General features: G+C 36.7%; 9 protein-coding genes across 9 annotated transcripts; 4 read left to right on the top strand and 5 right to left on the bottom strand.

Moving 5' to 3' along the window:
- Window positions 1-993: 993 nt before the first annotated feature.
- FDP41_009580 (uncharacterized protein) lies at window positions 994-1,650 on the top strand (the record flags this gene model as incomplete). Its single annotated transcript, XM_044713554.1, has 1 exon — window positions 994-1,650. One exon carries the CDS (start codon window positions 994-996, stop codon window positions 1,648-1,650), a length of 657 nt encoding a protein of 218 aa, XP_044556887.1.
- A 336-nt stretch (window positions 1,651-1,986) lies between these two features.
- Window positions 1,987-3,912, top strand: FDP41_009579 (uncharacterized protein; the record flags this gene model as incomplete). Its single annotated transcript, XM_044713552.1, has 3 exons — window positions 1,987-2,904; window positions 3,311-3,689; window positions 3,833-3,912. 3 exons carry the CDS (start codon window positions 1,987-1,989, stop codon window positions 3,910-3,912), a joined length of 1,377 nt encoding a protein of 458 aa, XP_044556886.1.
- Window positions 3,913-3,962: 50 nt separating this feature from the next.
- Window positions 3,963-4,499, bottom strand: FDP41_009578 (uncharacterized protein; the record flags this gene model as incomplete). The annotated part of the gene is made up of 1 exon (XM_044713551.1): window positions 3,963-4,499. One exon carries the CDS (start codon window positions 4,497-4,499, stop codon window positions 3,963-3,965), a length of 537 nt encoding a protein of 178 aa, XP_044556885.1.
- Window positions 4,500-4,679: 180 nt separating this feature from the next.
- Window positions 4,680-5,603, bottom strand: FDP41_009577 (uncharacterized protein; the record flags this gene model as incomplete). Its single annotated transcript, XM_044713550.1, has 1 exon — window positions 4,680-5,603. One exon carries the CDS (start codon window positions 5,601-5,603, stop codon window positions 4,680-4,682), a length of 924 nt encoding a protein of 307 aa, XP_044556884.1.
- Window positions 5,604-5,730: 127 nt separating this feature from the next.
- Window positions 5,731-6,570, bottom strand: FDP41_009576 (uncharacterized protein; the record flags this gene model as incomplete). The annotated part of the gene is made up of 1 exon (XM_044713549.1): window positions 5,731-6,570. One exon carries the CDS (start codon window positions 6,568-6,570, stop codon window positions 5,731-5,733), a length of 840 nt encoding a protein of 279 aa, XP_044556883.1.
- A 943-nt stretch (window positions 6,571-7,513) lies between these two features.
- Window positions 7,514-8,724, top strand: FDP41_009575 (uncharacterized protein; the record flags this gene model as incomplete). Its single annotated transcript, XM_044713548.1, has 2 exons — window positions 7,514-8,027; window positions 8,075-8,724. The coding sequence occupies 2 exons, from the start codon at window positions 7,514-7,516 to the stop codon at window positions 8,722-8,724; spliced, it is 1,164 nt and encodes a 387-aa protein (XP_044556882.1).
- Window positions 8,725-8,923: 199 nt separating this feature from the next.
- On the bottom strand, window positions 8,924-10,219 carry FDP41_009574 (uncharacterized protein; the record flags this gene model as incomplete). The annotated part of the gene is made up of 1 exon (XM_044713547.1): window positions 8,924-10,219. The coding sequence occupies one exon, from the start codon at window positions 10,217-10,219 to the stop codon at window positions 8,924-8,926; it is 1,296 nt and encodes a 431-aa protein (XP_044556881.1).
- A 211-nt stretch (window positions 10,220-10,430) lies between these two features.
- FDP41_009573 (uncharacterized protein) lies at window positions 10,431-12,377 on the bottom strand (the record flags this gene model as incomplete). Its single annotated transcript, XM_044713546.1, has 4 exons — window positions 10,431-10,842; window positions 11,140-11,328; window positions 11,376-11,534; window positions 11,677-12,377. The coding sequence occupies 4 exons, from the start codon at window positions 12,375-12,377 to the stop codon at window positions 10,431-10,433; spliced, it is 1,461 nt and encodes a 486-aa protein (XP_044556880.1).
- Window positions 12,378-12,997: 620 nt separating this feature from the next.
- Window positions 12,998-16,819, top strand: FDP41_009572 (uncharacterized protein; the record flags this gene model as incomplete). Its single annotated transcript, XM_044713545.1, has 1 exon — window positions 12,998-16,819. One exon carries the CDS (start codon window positions 12,998-13,000, stop codon window positions 16,817-16,819), a length of 3,822 nt encoding a protein of 1,273 aa, XP_044556879.1.
- Window positions 16,820-16,883: the final 64 nt, after the last annotated feature.

The following is a 16,883-nucleotide window of genomic DNA, read 5'->3' as shown; positions in this document are numbered from 1 at the left end:
TATTACATGAAGCAAAAATATAGAAAGTCCGACAAGGTGTTGATCTGTCTAATCATCACCTGTTTATTAGTGAGCTGCATATTATTCACTGCACCAATTCCCTTACTTGCAATAGGTAGTTCATTCCTGCAACAAAGTGGAACACCCACTTCAGCTGCTGTTTCAGACGGAAATGCTATTATTTACACTCGTTTTCCATGTTACATTGTTGGCACAAGAGAGTGCTCATATTCTCAATCCTCTTCATATTCAGATACGAACCGAGGCATTGTCTTTCGAATTTCTTTTCCCACGTTTTCCAAGGACGGTGGTTCCAATGTGTCACAAACCAATCCAAACAAACCTTACAAAACCCTGCTCTCAGATACATGTTATCCAAAATCACAACAATATCATACACAATCCGAATATGTGTGCTACACCAACAAGGACGAAACAAAAGTTTCTCTAACTGAACCTAAAACCAGTCAAAGTTCTTACATGACCAATGTTGGTTTTCAATTACTCTTATTTGGAATTATTGGATTTATTTCAAGTGTCTGTATCGTCATTTCACTGTGCTGCATTTGTTGGATTCTAATTGAGCACAAACCTTGGATTCAAGATAATTTAACATTCTCAGAACAACTTCAATTGGAAGCAGCAGAAGAGGCCTCTCGAAAATATAAGGAAGCTAATTTGGTGTGAACAATCACCCAGTCATTACGAAACTAATTTTCTCAATAATATTAATACTAATAATTTATTCTAACTGAACATCCATTCATGATTTGACTAACCTTTTTGATACACTCAATAAAGATATTATTCCTATTAACCTGAATTAAATCATCTTCAAAATTTAATGAATAATATTGGTAATATACATGTATACGAAAAAAGAGGACCAAATTGTTAAAGTTAGCAAAAACGAAAATAAAAAAATGCAAACAAGGAAAAAGCCACCAACACGCAACAACCACCGATGATCAATGCTTGGATTTCCATCCCATCATGGAAAAGACTATTAGTTTTTTCGGGATTTATCTATTGGTGTTAGGTGTTTTAAAAACAGTGGAATACTTCAGTGAAGGGTTACAAAAGATTGAAGGAAGCTTGGATTTAAGATCATCGGGATATTCATCAGATCCTCCAGAAATTGAAGTATTTGAATTGATTGAAAAGATGGGCTCCGAAGGAAGGACTAGTCATCTCATCATGCAATTTATAGATCAATTTCTATTTGTTCCGATTTATTGTGTTGTCCATTGTTATGTCTGGTTAAAAATTGGAGAAGGCTTATTCAGTCCATTAATGTACATTCTCGTCGCTCTTACAGCCTTAGTGGACACGGCAGAAAATTTATCCATCATTGTCTTGTTATTGACCTATCCGTTTTTGAGTGGAGTGGTGAATGTGAAAGAGTTGGCTGGGTCGACACGTCCACTGTCAACCTTTCCAACGAGTCAAATGATATTGAAAGCTTTAGCAAGAGGACTGCATTATTTCACACCTTATAAATTCATGCTCATTGGACTCTTTTTCCTAACCATGTTGGTGATGACCATTTTGTCTCACATTATGGTTCAAGCAAGTGAAGAAGAAGAGGAAAACAGTCTGCTGGTGACAACAAGGCGAGCTCCACAACAGCAACCACAATTTCAACGTTGAAAATATCATCCAATACGACAACATCTTCGTTACCAACAGATCCAAAGAAAAACAAGAAGAAAACACAATAGATCTCATTCTCATATGTTTTGATTCCTTGATTTTAGGAGATTTCACATTTTACAACGATCATGGATTCTTACAAGCTCACTTCTGTGAAGTTTCGTCTTTTAGTTGCCGACAACCCCGCGCCTGTCAGAATGATTTTTCCGTTTGGTTGCCTAGAAGCGCGTTGTCGGCAAAACAAAAAATACCTGAATTCTATCCGTGGAGTGGGAGACTTGTTTCTCATTATTGACAGCACTTCTGGAACAACAACGACACAATAAGATGACCATGAGAGGACTTGTTCGCTCCTCCCTCTTCTTGATGCTGACCGTTTTGGTCACACTTGTCGTGATTGTAGTTTCCGAGTCGCATCCACAACTCGATTCAATGAAAATCCACAATTTGATGAACATTGGTGTGAAAAATCATTTAGAAGGAACGTTCAAAGTGCACTTTTTGAATGGTGATCATGATGGAGTGATGAACGATCATCAACAATTTAAAACTGTGGATTCTGATTGGATAGGAATGTATAGAATTGAAAATGGAGATTCTTTCAAATTCTTTGCACAAAGTTTGCACTCACCACTGGCTGTCACTTTTGACGGAAAACGTATGGACCTTGTAGTTTATGTTCCTAAATCGCACAATGATTGCATTCGATTGAATTATGACATGATCGATACGACCCAAGAGACAAGCTCCACCAAGAGCGGAATTCACATGACTCTCTCAATATTTATGGAAAACATGCTGAGACCTGCATTGCTGTCAAAATGGAGAATGGAACTCAATGAAGATGGATATTTGAGTGAAATTGCTCAATGCACTGAAAAAGACTCGTTAATTTTCATCAATGATTTGAAAGAGGAAAGCAATGATGCTTTGATCGCCTGTTTCAGTAAGAAAACAAACAGAATTTACAGAATTAGATCGAGAATGGCTGAAATTGAGCTTGACACCATTCCAATGTCTACAGTCTCCTCTCATTACAGTGATTTAACCAAATCCAATTGTACAACAGTTTCTCCCAAGCAACAATTCAAGTCATTTTCTCCTTCTCAGTCTTTACTTAATTCCGAAAGAAGAAAGACCAGTGTCACCTCCACTCCATGGTACAAGATGATGAAGATCCACACTTCCACACCTCACATGAATGGAGTCATCATGATCAAGAATCCACACGCAGCACCAAATGCCACAAAAGTTTGTGTCTTTTACATGGAGCAGGCTATCGATTCGATCAAGAACCCGCACATTCGTTTTCATATTGGGGAAATATCAATGCATATACCACCCAATGCAAAGAATCATGGTTCATTCGTCGAAATACGGCCAATCGAGGATGGACTTCTGAGGAATTACAGACCTCTTACTGTGCATTAGCTCTCGTCAACAGTAAGCCAAATACGACCCTCATTACAGACACTATTATTTTCACACACTCGATGGGTAACTTGATCTTCCCAACTGCCATGTATAAGGGATATTGTGAACTCGATCTCAAGACATCGACGTGGGTTTCTTTGTCGGCACCTTTCAATGGATCAAAAGCTGCTTATTATTTGAAAACTTTGTGTTACGATTATGATCATCAATCTGCCCCAAATAGCATTCAAAAATTTTTGACTTTATTGCTGAAGTGACACAAAATTGTGATGGTGAAAATCCAATTGAGGCAGATGCAACTCTGTATCCTGATTTTTGTGATATTGACAGACCCAGTTATCGAGGAAAGAAACCCATGTGTTTGGGTTCACCAATCTTCTCTTATTCGAAACCATTAATTTCTGCAAGAATGTGCGGTTTTTCACCTATGGGACTCGTTACTTATTATGGAATTGCTTTGGAGTTATTTGCAAATTTAGTACAATATGGTGAAGCAAATGATGGTTTGGTTCCTGCTTCGAGTTGTCTCATGGACACACCAATGGATAAATTCTCTCCTACTCCAGAGAGTGCATTATATAGCGCAAACATTAATCATGCAGGTAGGTGATAGATCTTTGTGTGGAATTGAAATTTTTAAAATTTATTATTAATATTGCATATCGACAATATTGTCATTTTGTGAATCATTGAATTTATTATGTACATTTATTTTGAAATATTTAATGTGACATAAACTGCTCAGATGCCACATGTAGAAATGGTGACTCATTATTTGGAGACACCTCCAAACAACCATGTGCATTCTATTCCTTCAGAAACTAAAACATGTGAAAACATGATTCTCTCGAACGAGGAATGAAAACATTGTTGCCTTATGCAATTTTTCCAGACAACCAATCAAACCCTTCATATAACCCCTCCCCAGTGATTGCCGAGCACTCTTGCAAGTGATAATCTTGTTTAATACTTTTCAAATCCAATTCCTCTGCAATTTGAGATGCCGATAAAGCTTCTGACAAATCTTGCTTATTTGCTAAAATAAGTAATTTCACTTTTTCCAAATTTGAATTCGTTAGTATTTCATGCAGCGTTTCTCGTGCTTCCTGCATTCTTTCTCGATCTGCAGAGTCCACCACAAATATAATAGCATCCGTATTTTCAAAATAATGTTGCCACAAGGATCGAACTTTTTCTTGTCCTCCCAAATCGAAAATCAACATTTTGACATTGTTGTATTGTATCATTTCCGAATTGAATCCAATTGTTGGAACAGTGGTGACATTCTCATTCAAACCAATTTTATATAAAGTTGCTGTTTTACCAGCATGATCGAGTCCCAGAATTAAAATTTTCGAATGTTTATAACCGATGATTTGAGAGAAGAAGATTTTCGAGAGAAGGGAGCCCATGATTGACAAAATGTTTCTTGTTGTTGACAAGAGTTTCAACGAAAATTGCAAAATATTTTTTTTGATGAGAAAACAGAAAGGTTCGATCTTTTTTTGGAAGATTTTTAATGGACAATTTATGAAATCGGTTTTTATTTCATTCTGGATATGAGGAAACCCTGATCAGGGTCGCGTCAACAATTATTCCCCACTAATGTAGTAGAATCTGCTAATGCTTGCATATCCAATGGAGACAGGGCATCGATGGGATTTGTAAAATGCAGCTAGTTGATCATGTCGACAATGTCTCCTGCTGTCAAGGTCTGTATGTACCACCACATATCTCAATTTTGAAGATGCTTGACTGAGTCTAGAGGTAAATTCTGTCGCTTTTTCCCAAATATCTTGGTCTGCTCCGTAACCATGTTGATTGAAGGTAATTTCAATAGAAATTAACTGTTTTAAAAAGTCAAATTGCTCCTCTAGTGTAGTTATAGTGCTAAATCCATTCAGTACCAAATGTTCTAATTTAGGTAATGTCTTTTTGTTCAACAAAGAACGAAGAATAATTACTTCTTGTATGCCCAAATTTTTTCCATAATTTCTATAATCGTCGTCATTATATCGAACTCGTAAATATCTGACGCCTGGAAATGTTGCTCCATCAAATGAATATTCTTGAGTGGCTGTTGTTTTAGAATCGTTTCCTTGTTCCACGCTCAAAAACATGATATTCTCTGGAAATTCATAGTCCTCAAGTGGCAGCAAATTGGGAATCAGTGAAATTTGTAATAAAATAATTTTTGACAATCGATTTCTTAGAAAGTTGAAATCAATGTCCTCCTCCTTCAATTCAGAGTTCTGATCAGTTTGGGAGTCAGTTGTTATATTGTTATTGCAAAGCAATTTCTTCCAACCAGATTGCTGATAGACCATCAGACCAACTTTGGGATATTTAACATTGGGGTTATATGGTACTTTTCTAGCCCAATCAGAAGGTTCTGATATTGCTTTTTTTGAATAGTGGTCGAAATAATGATAACCAAGCAATGATTCCGAGTTGTCACTCCAATACTCTTGTCTACTTTCGGAATCGAGTGCATCAAACATGTTTAGACTCAACATGAGAGATCTGAAGAAGAATAATTCAAAAGCTGATGTGTAGCTTCTATATTCATGGCAGTAATCTTCAATACTCAATTCCAATGCGTGTAATCTCTCCAAGATGGCTTTTCTGCTCGCTTCAGCATTGTTAAATATCGGTACTTTTTCTTAGACTTTTATCATCTCCAACATTATCAGAAAGAAATTCATCATATTGCTCTTCATCATTAGCATATTCGTCTTCGAACCAATTATTATGGTCAATAGTAGCATCCAAATCACTTAATGACTTTCCTCTCTCATAATGCTGCACAATATTCTGAATTCTTCCCATTTCCTCAACAGCTGTCCTTGACAAGTCTCCAGTGCCCAATTTTAATGTTTCCAAAGTCCTAGTTCGAATCCAATAAAACAGCTTTTCGAAAAAGTTGTATCCATTCAACCAAAACAATTCAAAATCAGTCAAGTGATCGTCATCTCTTTTGGAGGTGATCATTCGATTCAGTTCTTTGTTTGTCTGCATTAATTTCACAAGAGCAACAAGATTTTCATACGGAATGAGGAATGACTCAATATCTGACGATAAATAACTTCTTTTGTATCGATTTCGTTGCTCCTTATCAGCATTTGGATCAATTTTTGTGACATCAATTTTTTTGTAGAGCTCAAAATCTCCAACCAAGAAAGTCAAAATGTGTTGAAATATTTCATTAGGTAATTCGGATAAACATCCAAATAATGATTGATGATAATCGGAGGAGGTGTTCGTGGTCTGATCTTGATATTCTCTTTCATATGGAATACAAATGGTTTTCAAACTTTTATAAGGTGGAACAATATAACTGCTGTTGCTGCTAGTACTACCAACTCCGGTGCTACTAGAATGATTCACTTCACTTTCAAACTCAGCCTTCCTCTTGGGTTGTACCTTTGTCATGACTTGAGCCGCTTCCGTTGATTTTCGGGCGGTTTGTTTGGTCCTCGCCATCAAGTGTTGATCAATTTTTTCAATATTTTACAATTTCCAAAAGGTTGATTGTTTAAATTGAAAAGTTGGTGATTATTAATATTAATTCTTTTTCTTGAATTGATCTATATATATATATTGGTGATTATTTCACGAGCATGAATAGAAAATGGAGCGCTCCGATTGACACATACAGATGAAGAGTAAAACAACCTTCATTACAAAATCAACATTTTGAACAATTTCAACAAAACACTGATCTTTCAATCTTCGTTGAACAACACTCGGAGAGCGTGAAAGAGTAAGCTATAGTGAACGTCTTCCGTTGAGTCCTTCTGATTTTCAAATTTTAAGAATAGGTATCATCATACATGATACGTACCTTTGAATGATGATTCACAACTTTTCAACATTCACTTTTGGGTAACGCTCTTGCAATTTCTATTTTGGTGATATTCATTACTCATTTTCGATTTGGACTTTGGCGAAATTCATCATCTTTACATCTTCAATGATCCATGTTCTGTTATTGAGTAACGTTTTCTGAATGGATGACCATGATGAATCCATGAACACAAATGCTCAACATTCTACAAACAAATACTAAGGATGACGTTCAATGTCCTATGAAGAAACCTCATTTCCTTTTATATCAAAAATATCCAAAAACTTTTAGCAATTAGATATCACCACGACTTCTACTTTCTTTATTTATGTTTGCTTTTCAGAAGATAGAAATGCTGAATCACACTTGTCACTCAATTCCTGGATGAATTTTCTAAATTCATCAAATCATGAATGATTTCTGATTGTATTGGAGTCCGACTTTTTACACACCTCTATACAATGGCAGAATTCGTTTAAAACGTTCATCTCCACAACCACACTCTTCCACATCGTCCACTTAAAAACGAACAAAAGCAATTTGCTGCATTCGCTCTTGTCACTTGCCAATTTTCACACAATGAAATTCTCTCAAACACAGCAACAACCAGACGTTGTGATTGCAGTCATCCTTGCTTTTCTCCTTCTTTCCTCCTTCTGTTTGTGTGCACAGTTTGATTCCAAAGTCTCAGGAGGTACCTCAGCCACTGATAATGAATTTCCACACATGGTCAGCATTCAATACTTTTCAAGTCCAACCGCCACAGGAATTCACTATTGTGGGGGAACTTTGATTTCTCCCAAACATGTCGTTACAGCCAGTCATTGTGAAATTGGTCTCACGATGGATAAGATTCGAATTGTGATGGGTTCCTCCAGCAATGTGTGTTCCTCAAATCTTGCAGCTTCCCAGAAATGCATCATGAGAGGTGTCACCCGTTTCACTAAACATCCCAACTATGATTCGAGTACCATCAAGAATGATATTGCAATCATTGAATTGGATCAACCTGTTCCTTTGGATGGATGGCGAGTCACGTCAGCTGTCGTCGAAGGATCTACCATTCCAACCAATACACAGGTGTATATTGCAGGTTGGGGAAGAACCACTTCTTCCTCGAGTGTGACCAATTTACAAAAGCTCAAGTTCCAGTCTCACCTGCATCGGTGTGTAATGCCAAGAATTTGGGAATGACCACTCCGCAACAAATTTGTGGTGGAAATGGAAATGGAATTGACACTTGTGGAGGAGATTCTGGTGGACCATTGTTTAGAAAAGTAGTTCCACAAAGTGGATTACCAATTTTCGTGTTGGCTGGTGTGGTGAGTTATGGACCTCCTGGATGTGGTGGATCAAATGTGGGTGTTTATACCAATGCCACTCATTATTTGGATTTCATTAGAAGTCAAGTGTCTACTGGAACTCAATATACTGTTGCAACACTTGCTTATGGAGCTCAACAGCCTTCTCAACCAACTCCTCAACCATCTCCAACACCAGTCACACCACAGCCAACTCCAAAACCTTCCCAACAATCATGCAAGTGCAAATGCTATTGTAAGAAATTACAAGCTTTGAGAGAAGGAAAATTGAGAGGAAATTTATGGATGACATCTTCCTCTGCTTCATCAAAACCACAACAGGATGAAAACAAAGCAGTAGAAGTGCAAACAGAGTGTAGTACCAATTCCAAGTGTGAAACACATGCTTTGAATTCTTCTGCATCTCAAGTTGGAACCAAAGTGGCATTGATTTTCTCATTGTTAGCGATTGCTTTTGTTTTTTGGTAATCATTTTGTTTTCTCGTGAACAACAACCACCAAACTTTTCACACAACAATTTTGACCTATACTATTAAAAAGATAATAGTAAACGCACATGAGAAGCAAGAAAACCTTCTTCTCAACCATTGTAACAACCATTCATACATGTACACTTGAATTATTAAAACAACAAGTAACCTTAAATCATGTTCATAATCTCTTTCATTTACGCTTGATTGTTTATTTCTGATTTTTTATGCTTTGAAAAGAGTTTGGTGACATGGCGTTTTAACCACGAAGATGGTTTTGCCAAAAGCCAATACATGACCAATAACTTGGTCAACACAATTATTAGAATTACGAAAATTACACCAAATTGTGTGATCAGATAGGGAAGCAATAATTCTCTCAATCCTTGAAGACTCTGTATGAAGGTGACATTTTCAGCACAAGTATCTTGCTTGGCGTTAAAGAGAATGGATGTGAACACCAATGTCAAGGAGAACGAAACAATTCCAGTAAAAACTCTACATGTTGTCAAAATGTTAGACGCCAGGAAAAATCGATTTTTCTTACTTTGTGTCACAATGACTGGCTTTCTTCCTCGAAGATTATTACCACTCAAATTATTGAGATTTGAAGGAGGAGCTAAATTGCTCATATAACTACCTGTGGTTCTCGCTGAATTTCGATTTCGTGCTGAAGATGGTTCTGCTTCTAATGTATTTGAACCTGCGGTCGTCGATGTGATATTAAATTTTGCAGTGCTTTGACTATCCATTTCCACACTTATCCTCATGGTGTTATTCTCAACCCCGCCGACATTAAGACGAGAATAAAACTCTTCATCCTCCACTTCGGTCATCAAAAATAATTTTCTTCCAGCATTGACCAATGCAATTAAAACTAAAGCCACGGAAGCAATGGACAAGATGGTTGCAATAAGGTCACTCACCGATACAACTACCACAATATTAAATACCAATGAATTTAAATCGGAAAAGTTACAAGAAGCTGTTGAAGAAGTATTAAAAGTATTTTTCAAAGCTTGATTTTCAAATACAGTCCACCGTATGGAATGTAGTAGCGACAAGTACTCTTGAGGCTTTTCCAAAAATTGCTTAATATTATTCAATAAATTATTTACAACAGTTGCTTCCATATGATCCGAAAAATAATTATTGCCCACTCTTGCTTTCGGCAGATTTATATATTTTGTAAAATAAACTAATCCCCAAATTGCCAATCCTAACGAACATGTGATTATAAATAAATCAACAGAAATTGAAAATATCGATGGTTTAAGTTGAATGGATGATTCAAAATCGACTGAAGATGTTACAGAAGCAACAGAAAATCGTTTTGGATTTGTTGGTTCATCATGTTGCTCTTCTACGGATGGACGGTCTTGTTCCGAAATGATGATGGGATTGTGGTGTCTGTAGGGAATACGTTGTTGTTGCTGTTGTTGTAGATTCGGATGTGCTTGTTCAATAAATAAAGAATTGGATGAGGAATTCATGGTGGTGAGGGATTGGTGAGATGAAGAAAATGTTGTGAGCGTTCGGAGAGAATTTTATTGCAGTCTCTCCAACAAGTCTTGTTTTCGTATTTTTTAAAAAAATTTAAATAAATGTTAAAAAAAAGGAAAAGATGAATGTTGTTTTCATTTTCATTCAACTTTGGTTTCAAAAATATTTGATGGCACGAATAATTTCACGTTTGCTTCTTTTTTAATAAATGGAAGCAGTATTGCAAACGGTTCCACAAGCAACTTTTCTCTTCTTGTATCCAAACAAAGGTCGTACCACTGCTCCAATATATCCACCCAGCAGAGCCATGGTTATCCATGAATAACCATGAATGGACATGCATGAGACACCAGAAAAATAAGCTCCAATGTTACAGCCATATCCAAACTTTGCTCCAATACCCATACAAATACCTCCAATAATTTTGGCAATAGCAATTCCAATGTTATTCTTGAGCCAATTTCCAATATTATTCAAAATTCGTTTCAAAGTTGTGAAAATGGATGATGAGTGATCACCTTGTTTGTGACTCTTAAACGTATGAGATAAGCTCTTCAGTGAAAATCCATCTAAAAACTTGGGAATTTTCCTCGTAATAATCCAACAATTAAGGCTCCATAGACAATTCCAAAATCAAGAATAAAATTCGAATTGAAGAGCATATTGGCCTTCCTTAAATCAATATCTTTCCATGCCGACCATTTTGGAACATCAAGTGAAGGAGCAATAGCATCCAAAATTTTACAACCAATAATGGCGAAGGGACCTGTCAAACCCATGGGATGTTGCGTAGCTAAAAGAAAACAAAAGTTTAACAAAGCCAATGCAATCGAGCCACTAATTAAATCCTGAAATTTTGAAATTTAAGGTATTGTTGTGTGAAATATTCTCCCTTACAAGATGCACTTACCCAAGGTCCATAAATAAATCTAAAACAATCATTGACACAAATGACATTAATTTTTGAAGTGGTGAGCGAGTATCAATTTCATAATCTTGATTAATGAGCCCAGATTGTTCTTCTGCATCTCCACTCAAATCCATCTGGTTTTTCTTGTTTTTCTTCTGTGGTAAAAATGAATAGCAGCTGCAATGGACACTAAAATGGTTATTTGTGTCAGCATCATAATGACTGCAATCAAATACTCAAGCCATGGGTTTTTTTCAAAGAACATGATACCAAAGGCCTTTCTCAAAAATGTTCCTGGAAACAATAAACTCAATCCTGCATGATTTTTAAACCCAATATTCCAATCTCCAGCACTTTGTAATGCAGTAGCAATTACTGAACCACACACAAAGAACCTTTTTGTATCGTTGAAATAAAAATGGAAATCATATCAGCAGCACATGTTGTTGTGGTTAATGATTAATTCCATCGTTAGCATGCGGTTGTTGTTGTGCTTAATAATTAACCATTTAAATTTCAATTGATATATAAACTTACACCAATAAATAGACACTCCATAAACTTCCACCCCCGATAGTGAACAAAGTACCTGAGGCACAAGCATCACCAAGCTGCATTCCTATTCCGAACAAGAAGCCTCCAATCACAATAGAAATTGTCATGGGAGAAGCCTCTGGAGAGTACATGTGCCATCCAGCAGCCTTATCAATGATATAGAGCATGGAGAAGAGGAAGGTAGCCACCGCAAGCATGATGCAATGAGCTTGCATAGTCGAGTATTGCGGAAGAGCTTTATCGGGAGTGAGAATAATTTCCTTAGGTGGTTGTTCTTTTTCTTCATCACGATGAGGATTAGACACTGCTTCTTCCTTCGTTTGGCCTTCGTGAATGAGTTTTTGAGTATCATCATCCGATGAATTTTGAATTTTCTTGATATCCACCAACTCATATTGTTGTTTGTAAAACACTCGGAAGTGAGCTCCGAACCCATATGAAGACTGAACGAGAGCATAGCCAAATGCAACCGAAATAATCATCACAAAGCCAAGACGCCACGTCGAGGCTCCTTTCAAATCATGACCTGCAAAGTAGCCGATAGAAAAACCAACCACGGAGAGAATGATGAGAAGAGCAAGAAGGAAGGAAACTCTTCTCCTCCATCCTTGGAATTGTTCTTTCCAATTCACTTGCGACGATGTTATCGTTGTAAAGAAATCGAAACAGCTCAACAATGACATTTGGATTTCTTTGGTGTGAGGAATTGCGGCGATTTTTTGTTTTCGTTTTTAATGAAATTTCCTTTCATCCAAGTGTTTTTAAGCGACATTATAATGTTATCCTGTTGAAGAGATAGTTGAGTGCTGTTCGGGTTAAGAGTTCAACCTTATTTTACATCTCATCTCACCATGACTATGTGGTTATGCCCATTATTCACACAGCTTGTCACCTTCAAAGAAGAAACCTCAAGAAGACATAAAGTTCACATGGTCAGTGTGATCCACATGTATAGTACCTCTTGGAAAAAGAAATGAACGAAATAAGGAAATACTCGCAAGAAAAAATTTTGCCGCCATTTTTCAGTACAATTTTTTTTAAAAAAATTCATGCAACAACCACCTCAACGATTGAAGCCTATTTCAGCAAAAGGCGGTCCAAGACAGGACGCTTTAGTCTCTAATCAGAATAATAATAATGGAGGAATTGTTTCTGCAAGAAGGGTGAAAACAGCAGGAGCTCCTCTCGAAAACCTCAAACTCCGAGAGGAAATAATAGCAGTCAACGAGAGGTCACTCCGAGAGAGCATGCCTCGAATCAAGAAGAAGTCCTCCCTTCCCAGAGTTTGAACGATAATAATCCAATGAATAGCAGAGGTGTCGTTCAGTTAGTGGATGCATCATCTGCGTTGTCGGTTTCCTCGGAGATGGACATCATCGCAGAAGAAATTGAAACGATATCAACAAATGAAGAATATAGATCTCAACCCAACGATGTTTCATTAGATTCAAAGGTGTCAAATATTGAAAAAACTCTTTGCAGCAACAAATTATCGTCGCAAATTCTGACAGAACTTGGAGAATTGCAAGACGAAAATACCGACACGTTTATCGATGAAGAGCACGAATTGGAAAAGAAGAAATTGATTGTGTTGAAAGACCTGCAGAAAAAATACCCGCAATTCAGTTCACTTCGAGACCAACCTCTTCTTGTGCCGTTCAAACCTCTCGCCGATTCAGCTCCAACAACCCCAACACCTATACCACCAAAAGCCTCCGAAGATGAAGAAGAAGGAGATGAGCAAGAAGAGGATGGTGATGAAAACGAAACAAAAAAACAACAAACAGTGACATCACCCACAACAAACGAACAACAGCAATATGAAAAACAACAATACGAAAGGTCGATTATGGGAAACGCCACTCTGGCTGAAATTTTAATGGAATTGGAATTGGAAAAAGTGGAAAAGAAGAGAGACGAAATTCTAAATGCCAAATCATCAATTTTAACATCATCTGCAGCTACCACTTATAACTTCAGTTCAATATCATCGGATTTACAGAGAAAATCTTATCTTGACTATCGCAAAGAGAGAAACGAAACTCTACTACAGCTCGAAAAATTACCCACAGTATCTTTCAAAGAGCCTTCTCACATTTCGGCTGAAAAACAATTGAATTTTTGTTTGGAAAAGAAAAATACCAAGGCCTATATGGAAAATTTTGTCTTGTCTTTTTACAATTACTGGAAAGAAGTTCAAAAATTACAATGTTACAAAGTCATTACAAGATGGCAAAAATTTTCAGATCGTTCGGACATGATCGTCAGAGCAGAACCTATGCTTCAATCTAAATTGTCAAGAATTCAGAAGGAATATGAACATTCTTGTTCGAGACTGAAAGAAATTTCTTCAGAAATTCGATCTAATCACCCAAAGAATATTATCAAAGTCACTGACCTTCAGACAATTATCCGAAAACAACTCTATGATGCTCGGGCAAGAAGAAAGGTAGATCAATTTTTGTTAAAATCCAAGTGGCTGCCGTACTCTGAGAGAAGAACATTATTTAAAAAAGCTTTTGATATTCCAAATGTACAGACCGATGCAAGAGCTCCAGGAATATCTGTCGTTAAATCAGAGATAGAAGAGCAGTTGGAAACGCTAAAAGATTGTGTCGAAATGAAAAAACTTCCCTCTGAAGAGACAGGTCAAGAATTTTTATACCTTGTCAGAAATAAGTTTGATGCAATATTTAAAGCTCAATCTGCAAAGCTGAAGGTTTTACCCTATCCTTACAAAGAAAATGTAAATAACGACAATAGTGGTTTAGGAGGGGAGAAGAAAACAGATTTGGCGTCAGATACTTTCACTTATTTGAAAGAGTCTACTTGGACAAATGATCCTTCTTACAAATCTTCAAAAGTTTTTTTTCCTCCTCAAGATGCATTTGAGCAAAAACAAACTATATTAATGACCAACGATTTACGAATTGATCCACAACTTCAAATAGAGGCTGGGTTTTTACACACTACAGAATTACAGTATGCAAGAAAACGATTGAAAGATCAAGCAGATTCTCATTTCAAAAGAGCAAGAGTAGAAGATGAAGTTCAGACCTATCTTGAAGAAGGATATATAGCTGAGCGAAAGTTACCTCATAACAATGAAGAAGATTCCAATGTGGAGGGGAAAGCGATTCAGAATAAGGTCGCAGCTTTATACTTGCTCAGATTCATAAGAGTGCGTGAGTTTAAAAGAAAACTATTGGACATTCTTAATTACTTTAGATCCATAGAAAAACGCCTTTATTTTGACCATATTGGATATTTAGCAACAACCGAAAATGCCAGTTCAAGTTTTATTAGAAAATTTTTCGTTTCTTCTGACGATTTAGAAAAACTTGCTTCTACCGACTCTCTTCCTCTTAATGCAACCTTCAGAGATGATAAATATTCTCTTCATTTGAAGCGGGATGTGGTAGTGAGAGATGCAAATGGACTTAAAATTATGTATGATGCTGCTCTAAAAGATTATGAATTGCTAGAAGAACGTCTACTCAAAATTGGATCGTACTTTATTGAAAAAAACTTGTCATCTTTTCCTAAACTTCAAGTTGACAGATTTGTGGTTCTTGAAGGATTACTCGAAAGTGAAACATGGTTCCAAGACTCTAAGCGTAAAGTCATTGATTGTTACATGGAAGCGTATGAACATTGTTACGAACCAAAGGAACAATTACGCTTGGCAAGCGCAATCATGCAAATTATGAAAAAAACTCCAAAGTTTAATTTAGAAAGCCACTATTTTTCCGAAAGTTATGCGTCAGAAATTATTTGCTTAGAATTATATCATAGTTTACTGAAAGACATTCTCAAGGAGCAAATTAGGGATGAAAAAGATTATCTTTCATTCATATACGAAGCAATTGATCCGTCAACCGAAAGAAGTGGATTTCCAGATAATGTAACTTTGGATAACTTTGCACAAACAGAGCTCTTTCCTGGATCCTCTAAAGTGGGATTTCTTGATTTTTATACATCAACAAGCATCATTGGTCGGATTCATGAACATCTAGAAAAAGCTGTTAACAATATTACAAACTCATTTAAATTTAAGAATGTTTTGTCTTTGAATGCTGTACGACGATCTGTCTTGCAGCAACTGATAGTGGAATGGAAATTAATTGCTAAGGAGGAAAAGATCCAAAAGGCAATTAAAAGTAAATTATCAGAAGAACGATCTGCAATTGAAGATACCAACATTTTAGAAGATCCCAATGAGTTGATATTTTTATTGAACACTGTAATAGACACAGAGAAAATGCCAAAGCATAATACCGATGATCAAGAAAACATGATCACAAGAGATACGGAAGGAGGATTCTCCATGGCAGAGAAAGACTCTATACCGCTCCAATACTTTTCGAATTTAGTTGAAATGATCACCATCTGGAAACATTTAACAAAAGAACTGTTGGAAACAGACATTCTGACCGCTATCTTTAATTCACAAGCCACTCTTGTTGGTACAGCACAACAGTCAATGAACTCAGCCCTTGGACCTCTCAACTTTGACACCAAGGATGCTTTGAATGATTCTCAGCACTCATTCCCTGAAATGAAAACACAGTACCTTACCAACTTGGCGATCGTCGAGTTCGATAGCTCAATGGCAGAAGCCAATTTCAACTCTTTTGATGGCATCAAACGATTAGTTGGATTAGTCGGACTGTTCGAGTTGAGACATCTGTATCAATATCAAATGCTGCAAAAAATTCTCTACGAAACCGCTGTAAAATATAATCAGACGCCGCTCGACGATTATTATGTGGCCCAAGAAAAGAAAGAATTCTTTGTGACATCAATGAACACTCAAAATGACACATCTCAATATATAACAAAGGAGGTTCTTCAGGAGTTATTCTTGACATTCAATAACATGAAAATACCCATACGTCAAAGAATCCTAAAGGAATACCAAAAGTTGTCCGAAGGTATTATCAAAAGCAAGCGAGCGAATGTAGTTAGAAAATATCTAAGAGATCTCAAATTCAGACTTTCTGCGAGTTTTTGTACATCAATGCTGTCGACTATTCAACCTTATATTTTAAAATGCGATATTATCGATGTAGTTAGAGAGCTTAGAGCTACATTAGGCGCCGTCTCAGTTGGCAGTGGATTTTGATTGGTAAACCAGATCACAACGTTCAAATTTCATCACACGGCGTAGTCTCGAAGAACAAAGATGA

Source organism: Naegleria fowleri (assembly GCF_008403515.1).
Source record: "Naegleria fowleri strain ATCC 30894 chromosome Unknown tig71, whole genome shotgun sequence".
Classification (NCBI taxonomy): domain Eukaryota; phylum Heterolobosea; class Eutetramitea; order Acrasida; family Naegleriidae; genus Naegleria; species Naegleria fowleri.
The sequence above is the reverse complement of the archived record's forward strand: the minus strand, read 5'-3'. Positions and strand labels throughout refer to the sequence as shown.